Genomic DNA, 17,083 nt, shown 5'->3' with positions numbered 1-17,083 from the left:
CCTAGACCACTAATGATACGAGGACATGGAACCCCTGAGCGGTCCCGACAACGTCTACCAGTATTCTGGCATAAGTAAAGGCAGGATAGTAAGTACTAAGGAAACCACTAATGGGCTATAGGAGCATGACAAGGGAGCAATGCAAGTGAAGTTATGTAGGTCTGTACAAAGATGGAGGAGAGAGACGCTGAGTACCGCGTGGTCATCAGGTGGATGCTATTATTGTGAAAATGTAAGTATAAAGGATCATGAATAGTACTAGATAGATAGATAAATATTACATTCCCTTCGGACCTGGATGCCAGGGACCTACTAATGTACACTTACGACGTGCTAGTACGTAGAGTACATCAGTGTATGGTACGTACGCCATTACAATGTTACTGTGAAGGACTCGAAACTTACAAAGAATGGGATGATCTACAGAAAAACGAGAGGCTAGTAGAGGTGGTGTGTGGATGGAAAGAACGAGAAAGACGGTGTTCCATACTTTATTGAAGCCCTGCTATGCAGGAACATGGTTGCTAAACAAGCGAAACTGGGAGCATTCGATGGCAGCATTGCGGTCCAATTGAGCTCTGGAGAAGGGCAAACGCGAAGTCCAGGGCGTGACGCACAAATGGGAGCGGTCTCGTTGAGAGAGAAATTCCTGTTCAACCCTGTGGTCAAAAAACACGCTCGACGGGACGCAACGATTCATGGTATATACAAGTCATTTTGGACCAACACGGTTGCTGGAGTCCTCGTGTCGACACATATTACAACGAGAATTTTTTTTCTACGCCAGGTCTCCACCCCAGTCCGTACGTATTCGACCTCTTCTCTTCATACAAAGTCATGACCTTTGCTCCTTGTAAAGTCGACAAGGTTCTTCAGTTGCTCCAGAGTTAGGAAAATCAGTATCGTCGTCGGCTGTAGACGCATCCATGCAGGTACCCATCCCTTGAACATGAACATAGGTCCCTCGCTCTGGATCGCAGTCCGAATAGCGCCCATAGTAGACTAAAAGATGAGTGTTGAGCAGTTGAATGAGACCAAGGACTGAAAGTAAGCGACGCACACTCGATCCAGGTCCCGAGGCGTTCATGATTCGACTCTGATAAATGGCAAAGGATTGTCGATTCAGGAAAAGTTCTTCAAGAGAGTTCGCAATGAAAACGGTACCTTGAGGACATCTGCAGGCGAGCAAATTGTGGTTGCGACGGTACCCTGCGATACGGTTGGCGGCTGTTATTGACTATTACATATAGGGGGTTGAAATTCGACACATACGGCTGCGAAACTAGCGGTGAAATGGCATGCAATGTTGTCTTCAAAGTAGGGTGTCTTGAGGAGCTCGGCTTTGAAAAAGTCGTACCTGGAGAATGTCATGTAAATTTACTCTGAAGAGACACTATGCGTGAGGAGAACTAACGAAGCAAGTTGACTGGCGTTCATCAATATCGCACGGAAGACGTTCGGCCCCACTCCACGTGCTAATGACGATGCACCCTCCTCTCGGACCATCTGCAGGAGAAGAGGGGTAAGAATCTTGCATACAGACGATCATTGAACGAACCCTAAACAAGGCGTCAAAACAATGTTTGTAGTTAAACCTCTTCTCTGGAGGCTTGGCAAAATCTCCTTGCAAGCGAACCATAACAATCTCTGAAAGCGAACTGTCAAACGTCATACACCGAGGCGGAAATACGGGTCGTCTGCACCTCCTGGATTCCCGATAAATCCCGCAATTCCTCCGGCTAAAGAAAGACCGAAATTAGCTTTTCGGGAGTATACGAGAGCACACGAGATTGAATGCATACCCATACTGCCAGCAAGACCCAATTTCCAAGCAGGCGCGCCTTTTTCCGTAGCCCCAATCAACTTCTTACTTTCCTCATATGCCCAGAAACGACACATCGAGTAAGACATCTGACGCATCCAAGTGCCCGTTATGCCATCGAAAAGTCCTCGCACGCCTTTGAGAACCGTCACACATGAGAACGTCATGGCGATGATAAGTGAATTGCTGTCTCACCCGCCGTTCTAAGCGTCTTCTTGATACTTTCTAACATACGCTTGTCTCCGGAAGCTTGTAGCCGGACTTTGGTCAGGTCCAGGGGACTTTTTCACCAAATCGAATGAGCGCATGCAGATAAAAGGGGGTTTAAAGAAAACCTACTGCGTTATCGACGCAGCAATAGTCGCCGCAACACCTGTTGAGATAATCATTGTTTTTGAGCTGTATAGAACGATATAAATATTGCTAAACGTGCTACTGACCACCAAGCCAAAAAGGATAGGGTTTCTTTTTCGGTACAACCGCAGGGGTCGTTGGTTGAGGTAGCTGGATTGCAGTCTTCGACATCTTGCACTAACTCGGTGAGGATGGCCAGATATTGGTAGTACGAAAGGAAGGGGTATTCGAGGGGCTGAAGGTTCAACCGATTGTCAGTGAAAGAAACCACGCTTGGAGTCGGGTTGAAATGGATGACATATCAGTGGGCCTATGAACAGTTGCCGACAGGGAATAATAGAATGATGCGGCCACGAGGAATATACTGAACCATCCATTCCCATATATAAATCATGAGGAGATAGAACGGAAAATCTCACCAATACAATCGTTGTCAACGACGCCTGAGTTATGGGCTAGACGTCGAGATGGGGGTAGGATTAAGGGTAGGAAGGTTCTTCATTGCGGTGGTCGAACTATAAGAACTAGGAGAGCACATGACGCAACCCGGTCGGCTGGGACACCGACTTGCCTTATTTGAACACCTGTAATGACAGTATCCCCGCATCGGTAGTACGGTACCCCGCATTACCCTACATTCAACAACGAAATCTGGAATCCGAATCTTTCCGCTCAAAGGATGTCTATCACCAGAACGCTTGATCAAGAAGATTGAGGGTAGTCTCAGAAAGCAAAGTCACCCGAATAACAGGGAGTGAGCACAACCTCGAAGGCCACTTAGGTTTTCGGCCGAAAGCTCCTGAGAGTGCTGTCATCGGCCGAACGATGAGGTGCAAGAATTTCTGAACCTCAAAGGGAATCAAAGGAAGGAACAATACCGACTAAACCTGTACTATCCAAATTGTATATTAATTCTTGAATTTATGGCAGAAACAGAACAAGCAGAACCACAGACAACTTCACCTCGCCGTTCGGCCGACGACACTAAAGCTTACATCGGCTTTCGGTCGAAGATCTTAGGAGTACCTCCTCTCGGAAATTTGTCCGCGAGAATCCAAAGGAAGCAGAAATGGTAACGAACTTCTCAAAGGGTCCAGTAACGTTACCCGAGCAAGCACCGCAATTACCTCCTCTTCGACGTAATCGATCACAGCTTCATTGTATCCAAATACTTGATGTCTTCGAGAACAAATGCGTCGTTAAGTAACATTATTCAGGAAAGATACACGTCCACAAGGAAGAAAAAGTGACTATTTACCCACTTTCGGGATTCCGGCCGATTCCATCGAGGTGCAACCAAAAAAAAAAGAAATTAAAGAAGTTATAGTGGTGTGTGAGTAACCGACAACGACGAAGCGCGGACCTCAGGCGGCCTGCCGCTCCTTGACCGTATGGCCTCGCTGTTCCTTCGATAGAGAGGAGTGGAAATTTGCATTTCAATCCGATCCGAACACGTTAACAAGGCCTTGCGCATCACAGTAGGGGAGTCATCCAAGGGTCCTCGCAAAGGTCGAGAAGAACGGTACATGGAAGGCGTACCCACGCCCGTGTCGAAGCCTTCACGAGTCTTCAGACGGCTACCCCCAGCTTCAGAGATTCGTCGCCTCTTCTTAAAAGGCCCGTCATCATCTTCCTCCTCCTCGACAAGCCTTGACAATCGGGGCGTCACACAAGGCGAACCGTAGACGCTCGCCCTTCTTGCGCGTTTAGTAGCCAGCGGACTCATATTCAACAAAGTCTGTTGTTGCCATTGATCTCCGTCTTCAGAACCCTTGATATCCATCCCGCGTTCAACGATAGATGATTGAGAATGGTTTCCAGGCTTGTCAACTTGCGAGGTGAGGGGAGAACTTGAACTCATCAAAGGACCCTTCCGTATCCCAACCAGGATCTCGATCGAGTTTCGAATGAAGCTGTCAGTGTTATCCGTGTTTATCCGAAAAGCTTTTGGCAACCTGGCATTCAAGATACGGGCAACACCAATGAGATGATGTCGGGACATTGTAAGTAGGTCTTCATGGCAGCAAAAGGGAACGGTATCGAGGGTAGTGATAATAACAGCTTCTTCTTCGTCATCTTCGTTCTGCAGTGCAATGCGATTTGGAGCACGGTTGTGACGGTGAAAACAAGACGAATCAGAGCGTTCTTGAGGTGAAAGGTGACCAAGAGAGTTAAGAACCAGACTGGTAGATGGCTTAGGTCCAACAGAATCCAGCGGGCTGGTTGAGATACACCCAGCTCGGGTATGGCCTAGTTCTCTGCTAGACATGGTTGGGCGATGTGGTGTAAAAAGGGAATGGCTTGAGCGATCTAGTCTGTGGGATAGTTGACGCATTGAGGTGAATGGATCTTTTCGCCATCCGACTCGGATGGTGCGAGTTCTATTCTTCCCACGCCATTTGTAGGTAAAAAGAAGATTCATAGCATGAGCAAGACACCTCATTCTTACAGAAGCTATGCAGTCGGCTGCTAAATTGCTGGATACTTCAGAGTTTGCATTGTAAAGTCGTATGGGATGATCATAAAAAGTCAGTTACATATCGTGCATCTTTATCAAACAGGAACTTTTTCATCGTGATCTGACTTCGAACTCAATTCAGCAATGCTATCGCTGCTTCCCAATCCCATCTGCGCGGTATCATAACCATGTTGTTCAAGGTATTCACGGAACTACGTCGTTGTCAATTCCACTGTCGTCGATAATCAAAAGCGACAAAGAGCTCACCAAAGCGTCTTCTTTCATCATTCCATCGTGGTCCAAGGGTCGTATGAAGAAAAATGTTACGAGAGCACTTAGAATGGCCAGGCCACTACCAATCCAGAAAGGACCGGTATTTCCTCGGTCAGATTTAGGTCCTCCAAATGCTAAAATAGCTCCTTAGAATGGTTCGACCCCGGACATTAAGAATCAGGCTTACCGTTTACCATTGGTGGGAACGCTAAAAACATCGACGGTGAATTCATGCCCTGGGCTACTGGTAGCGTTCACTTACCCCAAGTTCCAACGAATGCGCCTATTTTTCCAATCGCGGCTGCAACACCATAAAACTGCCCTCGAACAGCAGTCGGACTACTCTTGCTAGCAAGCAGCCCTAGATTATTCCCCGGGCCTGGAGTACGAATTCTCCTGTCAGTGGTCCTTAGCGTTACCATAATCCGAACATATACACACCCAATTCCCCTAGAGATAGGAATATCCCATAAACCACCTGTAAGACGGTGTTGTTGAGTCAAGGATTTTCGCTCAATACTATCAAACATACAGCAAAGGCGGCGATGTGTCCACTAAGCCTGTTATGGACGTTAGATGTCAGGTTCTTGATAATGGCCGATTCGGACATACCTGGTATATAGCCCACTCATTATGAATCCAATGACAGCCTGAGCAAGTAATCCGGCAATCTATCGAGGCCTCAATTCGTCGTACTCTATCGGGGGGAAAAAAACTACGCAAAAGCACTCACCATCGTGTATTTGGGGCCAAGATAGTCAATAATGAAAGCGCCAATCACGGTACCTATCAAAGGTGTGAGCGAACATCCACAATTGAAAAAACAGTGAGGAGGAATCACCCGGAATATAGAATAGACTGAAGCGAAATCAACAGTTGACAGCAAATATATAAGAAAAGGAGGCCAACATACTTGAGTACGACGTTCCATCCAAAAACGACAACCAGTGAATCGGAACCTCCAGTGACACTATACCACGTTCCGCTGTCAGAGTGAAACATTCGCAATCGTATCGGGAAACTTACTTGTTCAAGATGGTACTCGAGTACAGACCGAACTTGAGAATTCACATCAGCCATCGCGACAGAAACTCTTGATTAAAATCGCGGCCTCACAGGATAGCTGTTGCGGGTTTAAGCCAGGTGTTGTAGAAACAAAAGGAGAACTATACTCACACAATGAAATCATACAAGAACCAGGTGAACGAGATTGCTGCCAAACTAACACCATAACGCTTGAGAACCAACCCGTAAGGAATCTTCGCGTGTTTCATGGAGTCGCGCTTGTAGCGCTCTGGCTCCTCCATCCCGATTCGCCAAATCAAGACAAGAAGAGCTGGAACAGCACCTAAACCGATGGAAAGCCGCCAAACCGCTCGCAGGTGATTGTCACCGAAGCTATGGGACGCCAGGATTCAATTCATTAGCGGCTGACCGATCCTAGCTAGGTCAGACTCACATCCAGAAGAGGACCAAGGGCACAAAAGCCGCAATAACGAAGCCAACATCAATCATGGTGTCTACGCGTTTGGGTTAATCGGCTGAGTTGCTTGGTAATTGACAACTTACTGGTGGCGAGAGCAAACCATCTATGTTGGGCGTTCTTGTTTATCCCCTCTTGTTCGGTTTGTTCAGATGCAGAGACGGAACCGCAGGGGTATTCTGCGCCTACGCCAATGCCAACGAGGAAACTATAAAACGAGGGATGATAATGAGTACTTGGTTGTCAATACAAGTCACACATACCGGCATGCACTCAACATGGCAAGCATTCCACCAAGACTGTGATTGGCACCGGTGGAAGCAGCAGCAAGGGCAGAAAAGAAAGCAACGATGCCGGTGGCAGTCATCTAGGAGCTGAATGTTCATACTCTGGTCGAACTCTCGGCTGAAAAAGACTGACCATTCCAAACTTGCGACCGACTTTGTCAGAAATCCACCCTACATGTTGAACGCACGATAATGAACCCATAGGTCGGCAGAAAAGTTAGAGTCAATACGCACCGAAAGTGAGCATACCGACAACGGCACCAGCAAATACCAGACTGTTAACAATCGTGATATAGTTGTGTTTGTTTATCGCGTCGGCGCCGTATATCCGATTCAAGACTTTTGAAACTGTCAGTGAGCTCCATTTACCTCCCTGAACGGGACCACATACGGGTATTCACTGTTTGCAATCAACATGTCAGTAAAGAGGTGGGTCAGTTGAGCAGACTGCAATGCTTACCGGTACCGAGAACACCGTTCGCGTAACCTACAAACGCCTGGTGAGGTTACTGATAGAGTGTTGGAGAAAAGACGGACCATCTGAGAACAAAGCAGTACCGCAACTAGAATAAGATGAGTGAGATGGTTGAAATGGTGAAAAGAAAGAAACAAACGCAAAGATTAGGGAGACGCTCTGAATGCGTTGCTTGAGAGACAACTTGGGGGTTGACATGGCCGTCGATGAAGGAGGGAGCAAAAGGCTCGCACTAAAAATAGTTTCCCATAGCCGGCCTGAGGACGAACGTGGGACCACGTGGTTATAGTCATTAGCCGCCACAGGTGGCAGCACCCACATGGACAGCATTGATAAACACCATCAACAGAATCTACACACACTCTATCCTACGTCAGTATGGATAGGCATCCATTGGCAGAAAAGCGTCCAGAGGCCTTACTGGAATACCAAGGTCCATCGGCAGCTAAATAGCTCCGGTTCTCCACGGATCAGCCTATGGGATGACGCCACATGTGTCATCCGTCATATCCGCATTGAGGGTCTGGTTTTTCCTGCTCGTAAGCCAGTTGTTGGACCTTGCAATATTAGTGGGAGAAGGCTTCTTGAACTCTAGGGTTCCGGCTGTGCGTTTTGAGTGCAACAAGCCACAGTGCATGCTGGGATAGGGCCGGGATAGGTAATCGGTAACACGCCGCGTTGTCCTACGCCAGGTATTTGGCATGTACAGCTTCCCCTCATCCTGGTAAGGAGACAACTCCACATAATTTCAAGTATGTAGTAGCTGACTGAAATAAGAGTTATTGCGCTGGTCAGGTATCCAAGAAGCCGCAGTAATACATGGTTCTGTATCCGAGTGTTCATGAAGGAACACAACAACGTCGCAGAAAACAAAAAATCACCAACCCACATGTTTACCGTCGCCTATATCTTCCATTCCCATTCAACGCCTCCCTCTGCACCGCTTTGAACTTTTGTCGATGGATCTCCTTTGCCTTCTCATTGATATCTTGCACCTCCTGTGTAGTTGGGAACCCAATACCCCAATAACCAGGAGGTGTCTTCCCTCTTTCCCATTGAGCCCGATGGCGAGATATCTCTTGTCTGTGTGAATCAATCATACGCCTTTGAGGTGTGGGTGATTCTGGCATTGTTTCAGGGGTATTCCCTTTCCCTTTCCCTTTCCCTTTGTGATGACACGAGGTCCTCTTAGTGTCTTTCACAGGAGACGAAGCGGGAGATCTCCAGGGAGGTGGTTGAAGACGAGGTGGTTTCGGGCCACTGGCTTCATAATACTATAGAAAGACGCACGTTGAGCGATCAAGTCCATTGAAAGTTGATATTGTTTTGCTTACCTCTCGACACTCCTCGCAATCCCCCGCCAATAACCGCTTCCTCTCTTTTCCTCGGACCACATTGTCAAACTCGTAATCGAGCCCCTGATTCTGGTTCGCATCGACAACAAACAGTTCATTTAGTGGTCTGTCCTCGTCGTTCCTATGGCGTGGGTAAGTCAAAGTCGAATGACTGGTTTACCATTCTGACGTACGAAACCTCAACGGGTGCATAACGTCCGCGCCCTTTGTAAGCGGAGTAGTCACTCGATTTCTTTAAAGTACTGGCAGTGGTTGTTGGAGGGTGCGGCATTTGGTTTGGGGAGGAAGTTGCGGTTTCCGCTGGCGCCTTATTCTCTCGATCTATGGACATCGACATCCCCTTTTCCTGCCCGCTCGGTTTATGTTTTGTTACTTTCGCGTTGAAAGGGTCTTCGCGGTCCTCTCTTTGGCCAGAGCCAGATGGTGTGTCACTTCCTTCCAAAAGATGAGAACTCTCGGTCACCTTCCTACGTTTCAGCGGAGGCTCAAAGCCCCAGAGTGGTACGTTTGAGTCTGAATACCGTGACTCCCCATCCGTACGTTCCGTGTTAGTCGTGATATGTTGGGTGCGTTTTAAGTATTTCGATTGAGCACTTGGAGAAAAGACGGATTTAGGTGGTGTAACTCGAACTGAATTCCTTGCATGTTAGTGAATTGTGCTTTCCACAAAAAGGGATGATGATGATGTTACCGGAATCAGGAAAGGATTCATCTTCCGTTGCAGAATCAGAGGTGTGGGATGCTTGTTTGTCTGGACCACGACAAATCTTAGTTGAGCTCTAACTTATGCAGAGGGCATTACCTTGAGAACTATCTTCAGTATCGAAGGTTTGAAAGTCTTTCACTGGGGTCACTTGAACGTTCGGTATGGATGCCGATATTTTACCCGGAGCGCAGGGCGACGGGACCATAACGGTCGGAGAGGATTCGCAATTTGTTTTCGTCGTAGTTGTCAAAGGGGAAGGAGTGGGCACAGTGGACGTTTTAGAACGTTTAGTGGATGGTTTTGGTGTCTCCATGACACTGCGATCGACCAACTCCGGAACTAATGAACTCGGAATGAGGCCACGAAAAGCCTGCGGTGGTAATGAAGACCCACCATCATCATCGAAGGTTCCAGTACCTTTCTCCGTTAACTTTTTGCGTCTGTGCATGAAGGTCATGGCCCATTTCTTCGCCCGACTGTTCTCGTCGAGGTCGTTGTCCGTTTCTACTTCATGCCACAGCCACTTCTTCCATTTCTCGAATCTCTCAAGATCTTTGGCGTATTTCACTGTAACTTGTTTGTACGTCCTTTCCAGGTCATCGTATTTCGCTTCCAACAACCTTTTCTCAGCTTCCAGATAATTTACATGGTGCGATCGAGTCTCGAGCTCCCTGGACGGGTAAGTACGGAGTGCACAGAGACGTGAAAAAGTTTCAACACATACTGCTGGAGAATCCTATTCTTTGAAGCGATCTCTTCCAAGTCTCTCTTCAGCTCACTTTGGAGCATTGTACTCCTCTCTAGACATTCCCGATACTTTGTGGGACTCTTGTCGCTTTCAGAGTTGATGTAAAGAAGCGCTTGACCAACAGTATCAAATCCGAGTATCCTTGCGAGTCGTTCACTACCGTTTCTCTCGTCGTAAAGTGTTTTGGACAGTGTGTCATAACCTTGTTTCCACGTACTCAATTGATGGTCCTTCTTCGCCAACTCGCGTTGATGTGCCTTTTGAATGTTGTCATCTCTACTCCTCGCCAAATCGGAATGGAAGGCATGAGCCATGGAAAGAGCACAGACTAGATGATGGTAGAAAACATCTAAGTTATCAACGCGACGCGTCCGACGACACGCCAAGTCACGTTCTCACGCGTCCTCGACCACCCTCAGCCTCATATAATGACTCATACCTTCAAAAATGTCCAAGCATGACTGGGGCCGACTGTCGACAAGCGTTGAGGTAAACAACGGGACAGTTAGTCAACTACAGATTCTTAATACACCCTTGAGTGCGTTGCTGTTAGGACCAATGCCTGGTTGGCAGAGTATCAATTTTTGATTTAGCCACAAAGAAAACTTCTAGACTAGGAAAGGTAACCTATACGACTCGGGTCATACCGCTAGTATGGCTCCAAGTTTGGAAGCGGTTGGAAGGCTGCAAAAGCAGAATGAACTACTGAGGTTGTGGGTTAGAAGTGGAGATGTTACTTACGTTGCACGATTTCGCCGCTCCCGCGACACATGTACAACGAATCCCGATACGCATTAGCAGACTGAAGAATTGGGAGGGCCGGGGTTCTATCGACACTGGCACCAACGAAAAAAGGATTTCCTTGCGGTAGGACTCGCCTTCTTCTGAAATACGGCAGCTTGACGCGCTGGCCATCTGTAACGAGTATCTTTCGAGACGGCTTTGGACCTCCCACAATTCTGAGCCCCTCTTCGATCAGTTATATGCTGACCATTCAAATATTCAAGTATCCTTGTGAGTCGTTCACTGCCGTTTCTCTCGTCGTAAAGTGTTTTGGACAGTGTGTCATAACCTTGTTTCCACGTACTCAATTGATGGTCCTTCTTCGCCAACTCCGAGCGTTGATTTGACTTCTGAATGTTCTCATCTCTACTCCTCGCCAAATCGGAATGGAAGGCATGAGCCATGGAAAGAACACAGATTAGATGATGGGAGAAACATCAATGCGACGCGTCCGCCGGCAGATGGACACGCTCACAAGTTACTTCAAGAATATGGTCTTCACTGGTTGCTACCTCAAGATCCAGCCCTCCACTCATATCTCCCTCTCAACGTTCAACGTGACATCTTCTCGTCCCTAATGTAGCACTATCCGGTTCCTCTTTTTAAGCTCCCTCGGTTTCTGATCCATCACGCACCACCACAGATGGTATCGAAGCATACTGTTCCACGTCGTTCCATGTGTTTGGGCACCTCACACGAACGTTGTCGGGCTTCGCGCATATAAATACAGCGTTTGATGGTTTCTTTTTGGTCGCTCAACCTCCTCCACTAGTTTCGTACCCACATCGGTCGAATACACATGGCTCTCTTCAAACTTGGATTTTTTGTTGTTATTGCTTGTCTCTCCGCATCGTCTACAGCATCTCCTACCTCTATTGGTCGACGGTCAGTGACCGTAACTCTCGATGGAGTGAATTATGTGAACAAAGGCTTGGTTGGTTTTGGCCTCATACCCCACGATTTCAAGGAATCAACAGGCGATTCGCTTGGGGGAATTGGGAGTGCTATAGCGCTCAAACGAGGAACTTGGGCGAAAGGCAGTAATGGCACATATACAGGAACATTGTTGGTTCGTCCTGACCGTGGACATAACATGTGAGTGGCACAGTAGCATCTACAACAAACTGTTCTCACTGCGACAAATCCCCAAAGTGACACTACCATCGACTACCAAAGTCGTCAACATGAAATCGAGTTCGTTCTAACTCCATATACGGGTTCCGAGAACCTTAATTTCGGGGATGCACAAAAGACCCTACAACTTACCTACAAGAATACCACGCTCATGTTCGAAAGAAACAACACCAAGACATCTGGGCTTGATGCCTTGGCGGTTCGACCAACGCAGGGTTCAGATCCAGAATTGCCTATACCGAGCGAAGAGTTTTCCCATTTGTCTCTGGACGTTGAGGGGCTTGTTGCTGCTCCTGATGGAACGTATGCAGTCCCCCCACACTAATTTACTTGTTACTAAATATATTGTTTTACTCAGCTTCTGGATCAGTGACGAATATGGTCCATACATCTATCACTTCTCCGATGACGGACATTTGGTCAGCGCCATACAGCCTCCGGCAGCCATCCTCCCCAAGGACAAGAACGGTAATATCAACTTCACATCCGTCGAGAGTCCCACCACCGGACGAAGTCCCAATCAGGGTGGGTTCATATTTCTCTTTTTTTCTTCTGGAATTGAGTACCAACGGCGTGTTAGGCTTCGAAGGCCTGACATTAGATCCTGAGAACAACATTCTGTACGCTATGCTGCAATCGGCCACGATTCAAGATGGAGGGGACGATGAGAGTACCTCTAGCTTCACTCGAATGGTGGCTTACAACATATCGGACGATTCAAAACAGCCGCCTCTCGTCGGTGAATGGGTTATCCCCCTTCCTGTAAGCAACGATAAAGGCAAAACGCGTCCTTCTAGCGAGATTACTTTCGTCAGCGAGAACATTTTCCTTTCCCTTTCAAGAGATGGTAAGGGAATGGGAAACGATGACAGTGAATCGAAGTACAAGTACGCCCTTTCAGAAAGTTTTCCGTGATGCATCACCTGAATGGACGGTTGTTGTAAGACAAGCAGATCTTTTTAGCATAGCGCATGCAACTAACATTCAAGGCATGAAGTTTGATGACCCGTCCAACCCGGTCGCTCCTAATGGAAAGCTGGACAAAAGTATTACGCCAGCGAAATATGTTTCGTTTGTTGACTACCTCAATGATGATGACCTGAAAAGGTTTGGCCTGCATAATGGTACGTATACGATCCGGATAATTCGCAGAGGAGAGCTTGACAAACCTGCAGGTGGGAACTTTGATGAGACACTGATTGATTCTAAATGGGAATCCCTTGCGCTAGCACCGGTGAACGATCCCAAATCCCCAGATGATTATTTCCTTTTCACTGTGGTAAGTGATCAGGAAAGCTGCACTGGAAGATCTATTGACGTGAAAGCAGGCGGATAACGACTTCTTGACAACTAAAGGAGTAGCACTCGGAATTCCGTATGACGCCGGCATCGACGTAAACAACCAGTTCATGGTGTTCCGCGTGACATTACCTCGACCAATTGCAAAGGCGTGATCTCGGAGATATAAGCGAGATGTCGGCATGTATACCCCGTCGCATAGTCCCGTTGTTAATGACATTCATTTGCCGAGCGACCCTGCCTTTCTGGCGGTGATTTACATACTTGATTAACGAGACGGCCCCGGCAATGCAGGGGCCCGTGCCTCCGGTGCCTGGTACAAATTCCAAGTTAAAGTTCAAGTTCGGTGGCTGCTGCCGCACTTTCTTCGTTTCCCTTCTGCATGATGTCCAAGCAGTCTACTGTTACGGAGAAGGAGGACTGCCATCACGTCCCTGTTCTCGATGGAAATCGCCACCGCGTCCTTTCCGAGTCTGACTACACCGAGCACCAATACCGGATGCTTCTCAGGAAGATCGTGGGTTGGCTTCTGTCGCCAATTTCTCACTTACAGACTTGCACAGGATCGATACCTACTCCCATTGATGTGGGTTGCCTATGGCGTCCAGCAGGTCGACAAAACTGGCCTATCGACCCAGGCGGTGTTCGGTATCCGCGAGGATACTCACCTTGTCGGACAGCAGTTTTCTTGGTGAGCTATCATCCCGGTACAACAATCTCATAAAACTCACTGTCTTTAGGCTCAGCACGTGAGTTCGTACTCGATCTCGGAATGTCAATTGACTCGAAAGTGAATAGGATATTCTATCTCTCCTACATGTTCGTCCAGTCAAAGCTTTGTTGTCTTTCGTTGCTCAAACAGACGCAGGGTTTGCGAATTTCCGAGCAGCTACGTGATGCAGCGCGTATCAGTAGGCAAGACTCTCTCCGTTCTCATGTTTTTTTGGGGCATCATAGTGCTATCCACCGGATTCGGTAAGCCCTTTCAACCTTGCTCTAATGTACGCAACCATTCGAACAACATACATGCAGCCCGGAACTTTGCTACTCTGATGACATTGCGTTTTCTGCAAGGAGCTTTCGAATGCACAATTTCTCCGTCTTTTCTTCTCATCATCGCAACGTGGTATAAGACGCGGGAACACACGCTGTAAGTGCACCACACCATCGAGGATTTAGGATGGAGCTTGAGCTTAAATTTCTCCCTACAGCCGCGCTATCATCTGGGGTACAGCAAATGCCGGTTTCGGAATCATCACTAACCTCTGCCTGTATGCCATTGGAAACCATGCTCTCAAAAATGGTGGCCTTGCTCCATGGAAAGGGTGAGCCCCATTTGATTCTGAATCCTATACGTCCGTATTTTAACCCGGCGTCCAGAATCTCCTTCTTCCTCGGGACCATCACTATCGTCCTCTCCATCTTTTCCTGGTTCTTATTGGGAACCCCGCGGGAGGTATCTTGGGTATCTCCAGAAGAAAGGCGAATTGCCCAAGCTCGAGTTGTCAATAACCGGACCGGAACCGATGCCCATAAACGGCGAGAGTGGAAAAGGGATCAGATTATCGAGGCTTTCATAGATCCGTCCACTTGGTTCCTGTTCTTTAGCGTCGTGCTTACCTCGTTGCCCAATGGTGGCGTCACATCTGTCCGTCTCTTCCACTTGCCCTCGATCCTCTCTCACTTGCTTGACTCCGATGTAGTTTGGGAACCTGGTCTACAAAAGTTTCGGCTTTACTTCACTCGAAACGATTCTCTACAACATCCCTCGTGACGCAGCGTCCATCATTTGGTTCTTACTTGCCGGCTGGGCCTCTTCGCGATATCCAAATATCCGATTCTCACTAATGGTGTGTGTGTCTTCTTTGGTGACAAGGATAGCTCGAACTGTCACATTACCCAGCTATTCGCTATCCTCCCGGGTTTTGTGGGTATGTTAACCATGGCACTCTTGCCGAATGACCCTAGATACCGCTGGATTAGATTTGGGATGTACTTCATGGTAAGCAGCCCTGCCGTCTAAACTCTCCTCCCGCTGACACTATCTTTCCGATGATAGACCATGTCAGTTAATATTAACGGCCTCCTACTCTGGATCTTCGTGCCATCCAACATCGCCGGTCGGACGAAAAAATCAATTGTCTCCAGTATCCTCTTCGTCGGATACTGTGCCGGTAACGCTGCAGGATCTCAGTTCTTCCAGGAAAAGGATGCTCCTCGCTATGTCCCTGCTATTATTGCCTGTGCGATATGTTTCGCTTTACAATGTCAGTTGTTTGATTTCTTTTTTTGCACGTTACTCATGTTACTCACGACGGCCGTCCGTCCACCAGTCTGCTCTATTTTAGCATGGCGACTCTACCTCGTGTATCAAAACCATATCCGGGACCGCGCTCTAATGGCTGAAGGTCTTACTCGAGAGCAAGCCAAGGAAATTGGAGCGAAGTTGGCTGAAGAGGATATGACCGACAGAAAAAATCCTTATTTCCGTAGGTCCCTCTACTTGAATTCGAACTTCATTCCTGAGGGATGCTTTCAGGTTACACATACTAGTACATGGGATCACGATGTAGATGTAATTACATGCTTGCTTTATAATATAACTAAACCACAGGAATGGAAGGATAGTTCAGGGAATACGAAAGTTGGTAAGCTCTCATCCAACGACACAATTGCCGGGCATACCCTCTAAACCCATTGGAGATGGGCCCATGACCGCTTCGGGCGGAGAACCATGAGATTGCAACTAAAAGGCCGATTAGCTCGAGGAATAAGTTGTAGGGTCTAAAAACATACCTCTGCCATCAAATCTGCAATCTCCTTGGAAGCCTTGGGATCTTTATCATCATACCCTGGCCGCTCAAAGGTTGCAAGGATCTCCTTGATAACGGCCAACTGCGCTTCATAACGTTCCCTATCTTCGGCGGTGATAGGTTCCGGTGGGTTTTCAAGATAGGGAGGGAACTGCGGTATGTCAGAACGGCGGATGCGGAGGAAGAGCAAAAACGAACGTTTTCACCGAGTTCTTTCAAGGGCTGGTACAAGACTTCCTTACTCATAAGCTGGTTCATCATTTCCTCCAAGAACCCATTGAATTCTGCGTCATCTCCTACGTCTTGTAAGGAATTGAAAAGACCGTCCAACGTATCCGGAGCTGAAGACGAGCCGGCCTTTGTAATTATCATACCACCGCTCAGATCAAGAAAGAAGTGCCATGTAACTGGAATCCTCACTTTGAGATTATCTTCGCTTTCTTTTAGCTTATTCATCGTCTGCTTAATCCTAGACTGAAAATCCCCCGTTACTCCCTTCCCCTTATCCTTATCCTCATCGACATCGACACCTTCCTCACCGCTACCACCACTAGCCATCCCGTTCATCTCCTCAATAAGCATAGCCTCCCAAGCAGCCTTGAAAACCTTCTGCGCCTCCTGGTCTTCTTTCCCATCACCAGAACCTGACGCTTCCCCCTTCTCATCGCCATGAGCAACAACCAACTCTTTCATAAGCTTCTCCAACTCTTTCGCAAATTCATCCGAGAGCACATCTCCATCTCCATCAGCGACTTGGCCTTGGTTCGTCGACGTGGTCGGTTCTCCAGGTATAGAAACGGGAGGTTGATCTACCCGCGTGTTCGTTCGTTTGCGACCCAATGTCGTTTTCTGGGGTAGATGTGGTAGAGGGGCAGTCGGAGGTGAGTTGAACTCGGGTAACACATCTTTGGTTGGTAGTAGAAGATCAGTCGTCGTTTGTTGTACAAGCAAACAAAGAACACCGTACCATCAAGTTCATCCAAGTCTTCATCGGCATCGACGGATGGTGTTACTTTTTTAACAGGTTCAGACATTTTGGGCGTCCCAAGTTTTCAAGATTATGAGCAACGAAGTGGAAGGACGTTCAATGCGT

General features: G+C 47.7%; 7 protein-coding genes across 10 annotated transcripts; 2 read left to right on the top strand and 5 right to left on the bottom strand.

Annotated features, from left to right (window-relative positions):
• Positions 1–825: 825 nt before the first annotated feature.
• On the bottom strand, positions 826–2,347 carry E1B28_005821 (uncharacterized protein; the record flags this gene model as incomplete). The annotated part of the gene is made up of 11 exons (XM_043150413.1): positions 826–1,002; positions 1,061–1,096; positions 1,165–1,209; positions 1,273–1,357; positions 1,415–1,506; positions 1,559–1,647; positions 1,704–1,739; positions 1,803–1,958; positions 2,018–2,103; positions 2,162–2,195; positions 2,263–2,347. 11 exons carry the CDS (start codon positions 2,345–2,347, stop codon positions 826–828), a joined length of 921 nt encoding a protein of 306 aa, XP_043011500.1.
• Positions 2,348–3,497: 1,150 nt separating this feature from the next.
• On the bottom strand, positions 3,498–4,445 carry E1B28_005820 (uncharacterized protein; the record flags this gene model as incomplete). The annotated part of the gene is made up of 1 exon (XM_043150412.1): positions 3,498–4,445. The coding sequence occupies one exon, from the start codon at positions 4,443–4,445 to the stop codon at positions 3,498–3,500; it is 948 nt and encodes a 315-aa protein (XP_043011499.1).
• Positions 4,446–4,639: 194 nt separating this feature from the next.
• Positions 4,640–7,409, bottom strand: E1B28_005819 (uncharacterized protein). The gene is made up of 22 exons (XM_043150411.1): positions 7,292–7,409; positions 7,215–7,240; positions 7,138–7,164; positions 7,069–7,077; positions 6,912–7,016; positions 6,811–6,848; positions 6,654–6,757; positions 6,477–6,598; positions 6,367–6,427; positions 6,084–6,305; positions 6,024–6,030; positions 5,934–5,965; positions 5,821–5,877; positions 5,749–5,765; positions 5,641–5,693; positions 5,520–5,578; positions 5,440–5,467; positions 5,349–5,385; positions 5,170–5,286; positions 5,095–5,115; positions 4,902–5,041; positions 4,640–4,846 (listed from the first exon to the last, which is right to left on the bottom strand). The coding sequence occupies exons 1-22, from the start codon at positions 7,348–7,350 to the stop codon at positions 4,730–4,732; spliced, it is 1,458 nt and encodes a 485-aa protein (XP_043011498.1). The 5' UTR covers positions 7,351–7,409; the 3' UTR covers positions 4,640–4,729.
• A 267-nt stretch (positions 7,410–7,676) lies between these two features.
• On the bottom strand, positions 7,677–10,308 carry E1B28_005818 (uncharacterized protein). Of its 4 annotated transcripts, XM_043150410.1 has the most exons (8): positions 10,179–10,308; positions 9,938–10,117; positions 9,607–9,884; positions 9,310–9,552; positions 9,199–9,258; positions 8,681–9,137; positions 8,487–8,628; positions 7,677–8,426 (listed from the first exon to the last, which is right to left on the bottom strand). In XM_043150410.1, the coding sequence occupies exons 2-8, from the start codon at positions 10,000–10,002 to the stop codon at positions 8,046–8,048; spliced, it is 1,626 nt and encodes a 541-aa protein (XP_043011497.1). In that variant the 5' UTR covers positions 10,003–10,117; positions 10,179–10,308; the 3' UTR covers positions 7,677–8,045. The 4 variants fall into 4 exon arrangements, with proteins under 4 accessions (XP_043011497.1, XP_043011495.1, XP_043011496.1 ...); XM_043150408.1 differs by having other exon boundaries at positions 9,938–10,308; XM_043150409.1 differs by having other exon boundaries at positions 9,607–9,880; positions 9,938–10,308.
• Positions 10,309–11,237: 929 nt separating this feature from the next.
• E1B28_005817 (uncharacterized protein) lies at positions 11,238–13,419 on the top strand. Its single transcript, XM_043150406.1, has 8 exons — positions 11,238–11,323; positions 11,388–11,839; positions 11,897–12,181; positions 12,237–12,403; positions 12,459–12,765; positions 12,824–13,002; positions 13,054–13,157; positions 13,207–13,419. Exons 2-8 carry the CDS (start codon positions 11,544–11,546, stop codon positions 13,330–13,332), a joined length of 1,464 nt encoding a protein of 487 aa, XP_043011493.1. The 5' UTR covers positions 11,238–11,323; positions 11,388–11,543; the 3' UTR covers positions 13,333–13,419.
• Positions 13,420–13,518: 99 nt separating this feature from the next.
• E1B28_005816 (uncharacterized protein) lies at positions 13,519–15,731 on the top strand. Its single transcript, XM_043150405.1, has 13 exons — positions 13,519–13,694; positions 13,741–13,868; positions 13,918–13,926; positions 13,976–13,996; positions 14,046–14,152; positions 14,210–14,327; positions 14,389–14,502; positions 14,558–14,825; positions 14,881–15,027; positions 15,081–15,179; positions 15,237–15,444; positions 15,511–15,666; positions 15,717–15,731. The coding sequence occupies exons 1-13, from the start codon at positions 13,560–13,562 to the stop codon at positions 15,728–15,730; spliced, it is 1,524 nt and encodes a 507-aa protein (XP_043011492.1). The 5' UTR covers positions 13,519–13,559; the 3' UTR covers position 15,731.
• A 102-nt stretch (positions 15,732–15,833) lies between these two features.
• E1B28_005815 (uncharacterized protein) lies at positions 15,834–17,024 on the bottom strand (the record flags this gene model as incomplete). Its single annotated transcript, XM_043150404.1, has 5 exons — positions 15,834–15,923; positions 15,974–16,141; positions 16,189–16,347; positions 16,411–16,895; positions 16,958–17,024. The coding sequence occupies 5 exons, from the start codon at positions 17,022–17,024 to the stop codon at positions 15,834–15,836; spliced, it is 969 nt and encodes a 322-aa protein (XP_043011491.1).
• Positions 17,025–17,083: the final 59 nt, after the last annotated feature.

The sequence above is a fragment of the Marasmius oreades genome, chromosome 3 (genome assembly GCF_018924745.1).
Source record: "Marasmius oreades isolate 03SP1 chromosome 3, whole genome shotgun sequence".
Classification (NCBI taxonomy): Eukaryota; Fungi; Basidiomycota; class Agaricomycetes; order Agaricales; family Marasmiaceae; genus Marasmius; species Marasmius oreades.
This window is presented reverse-complemented; position numbering and strand designations above follow the sequence as displayed.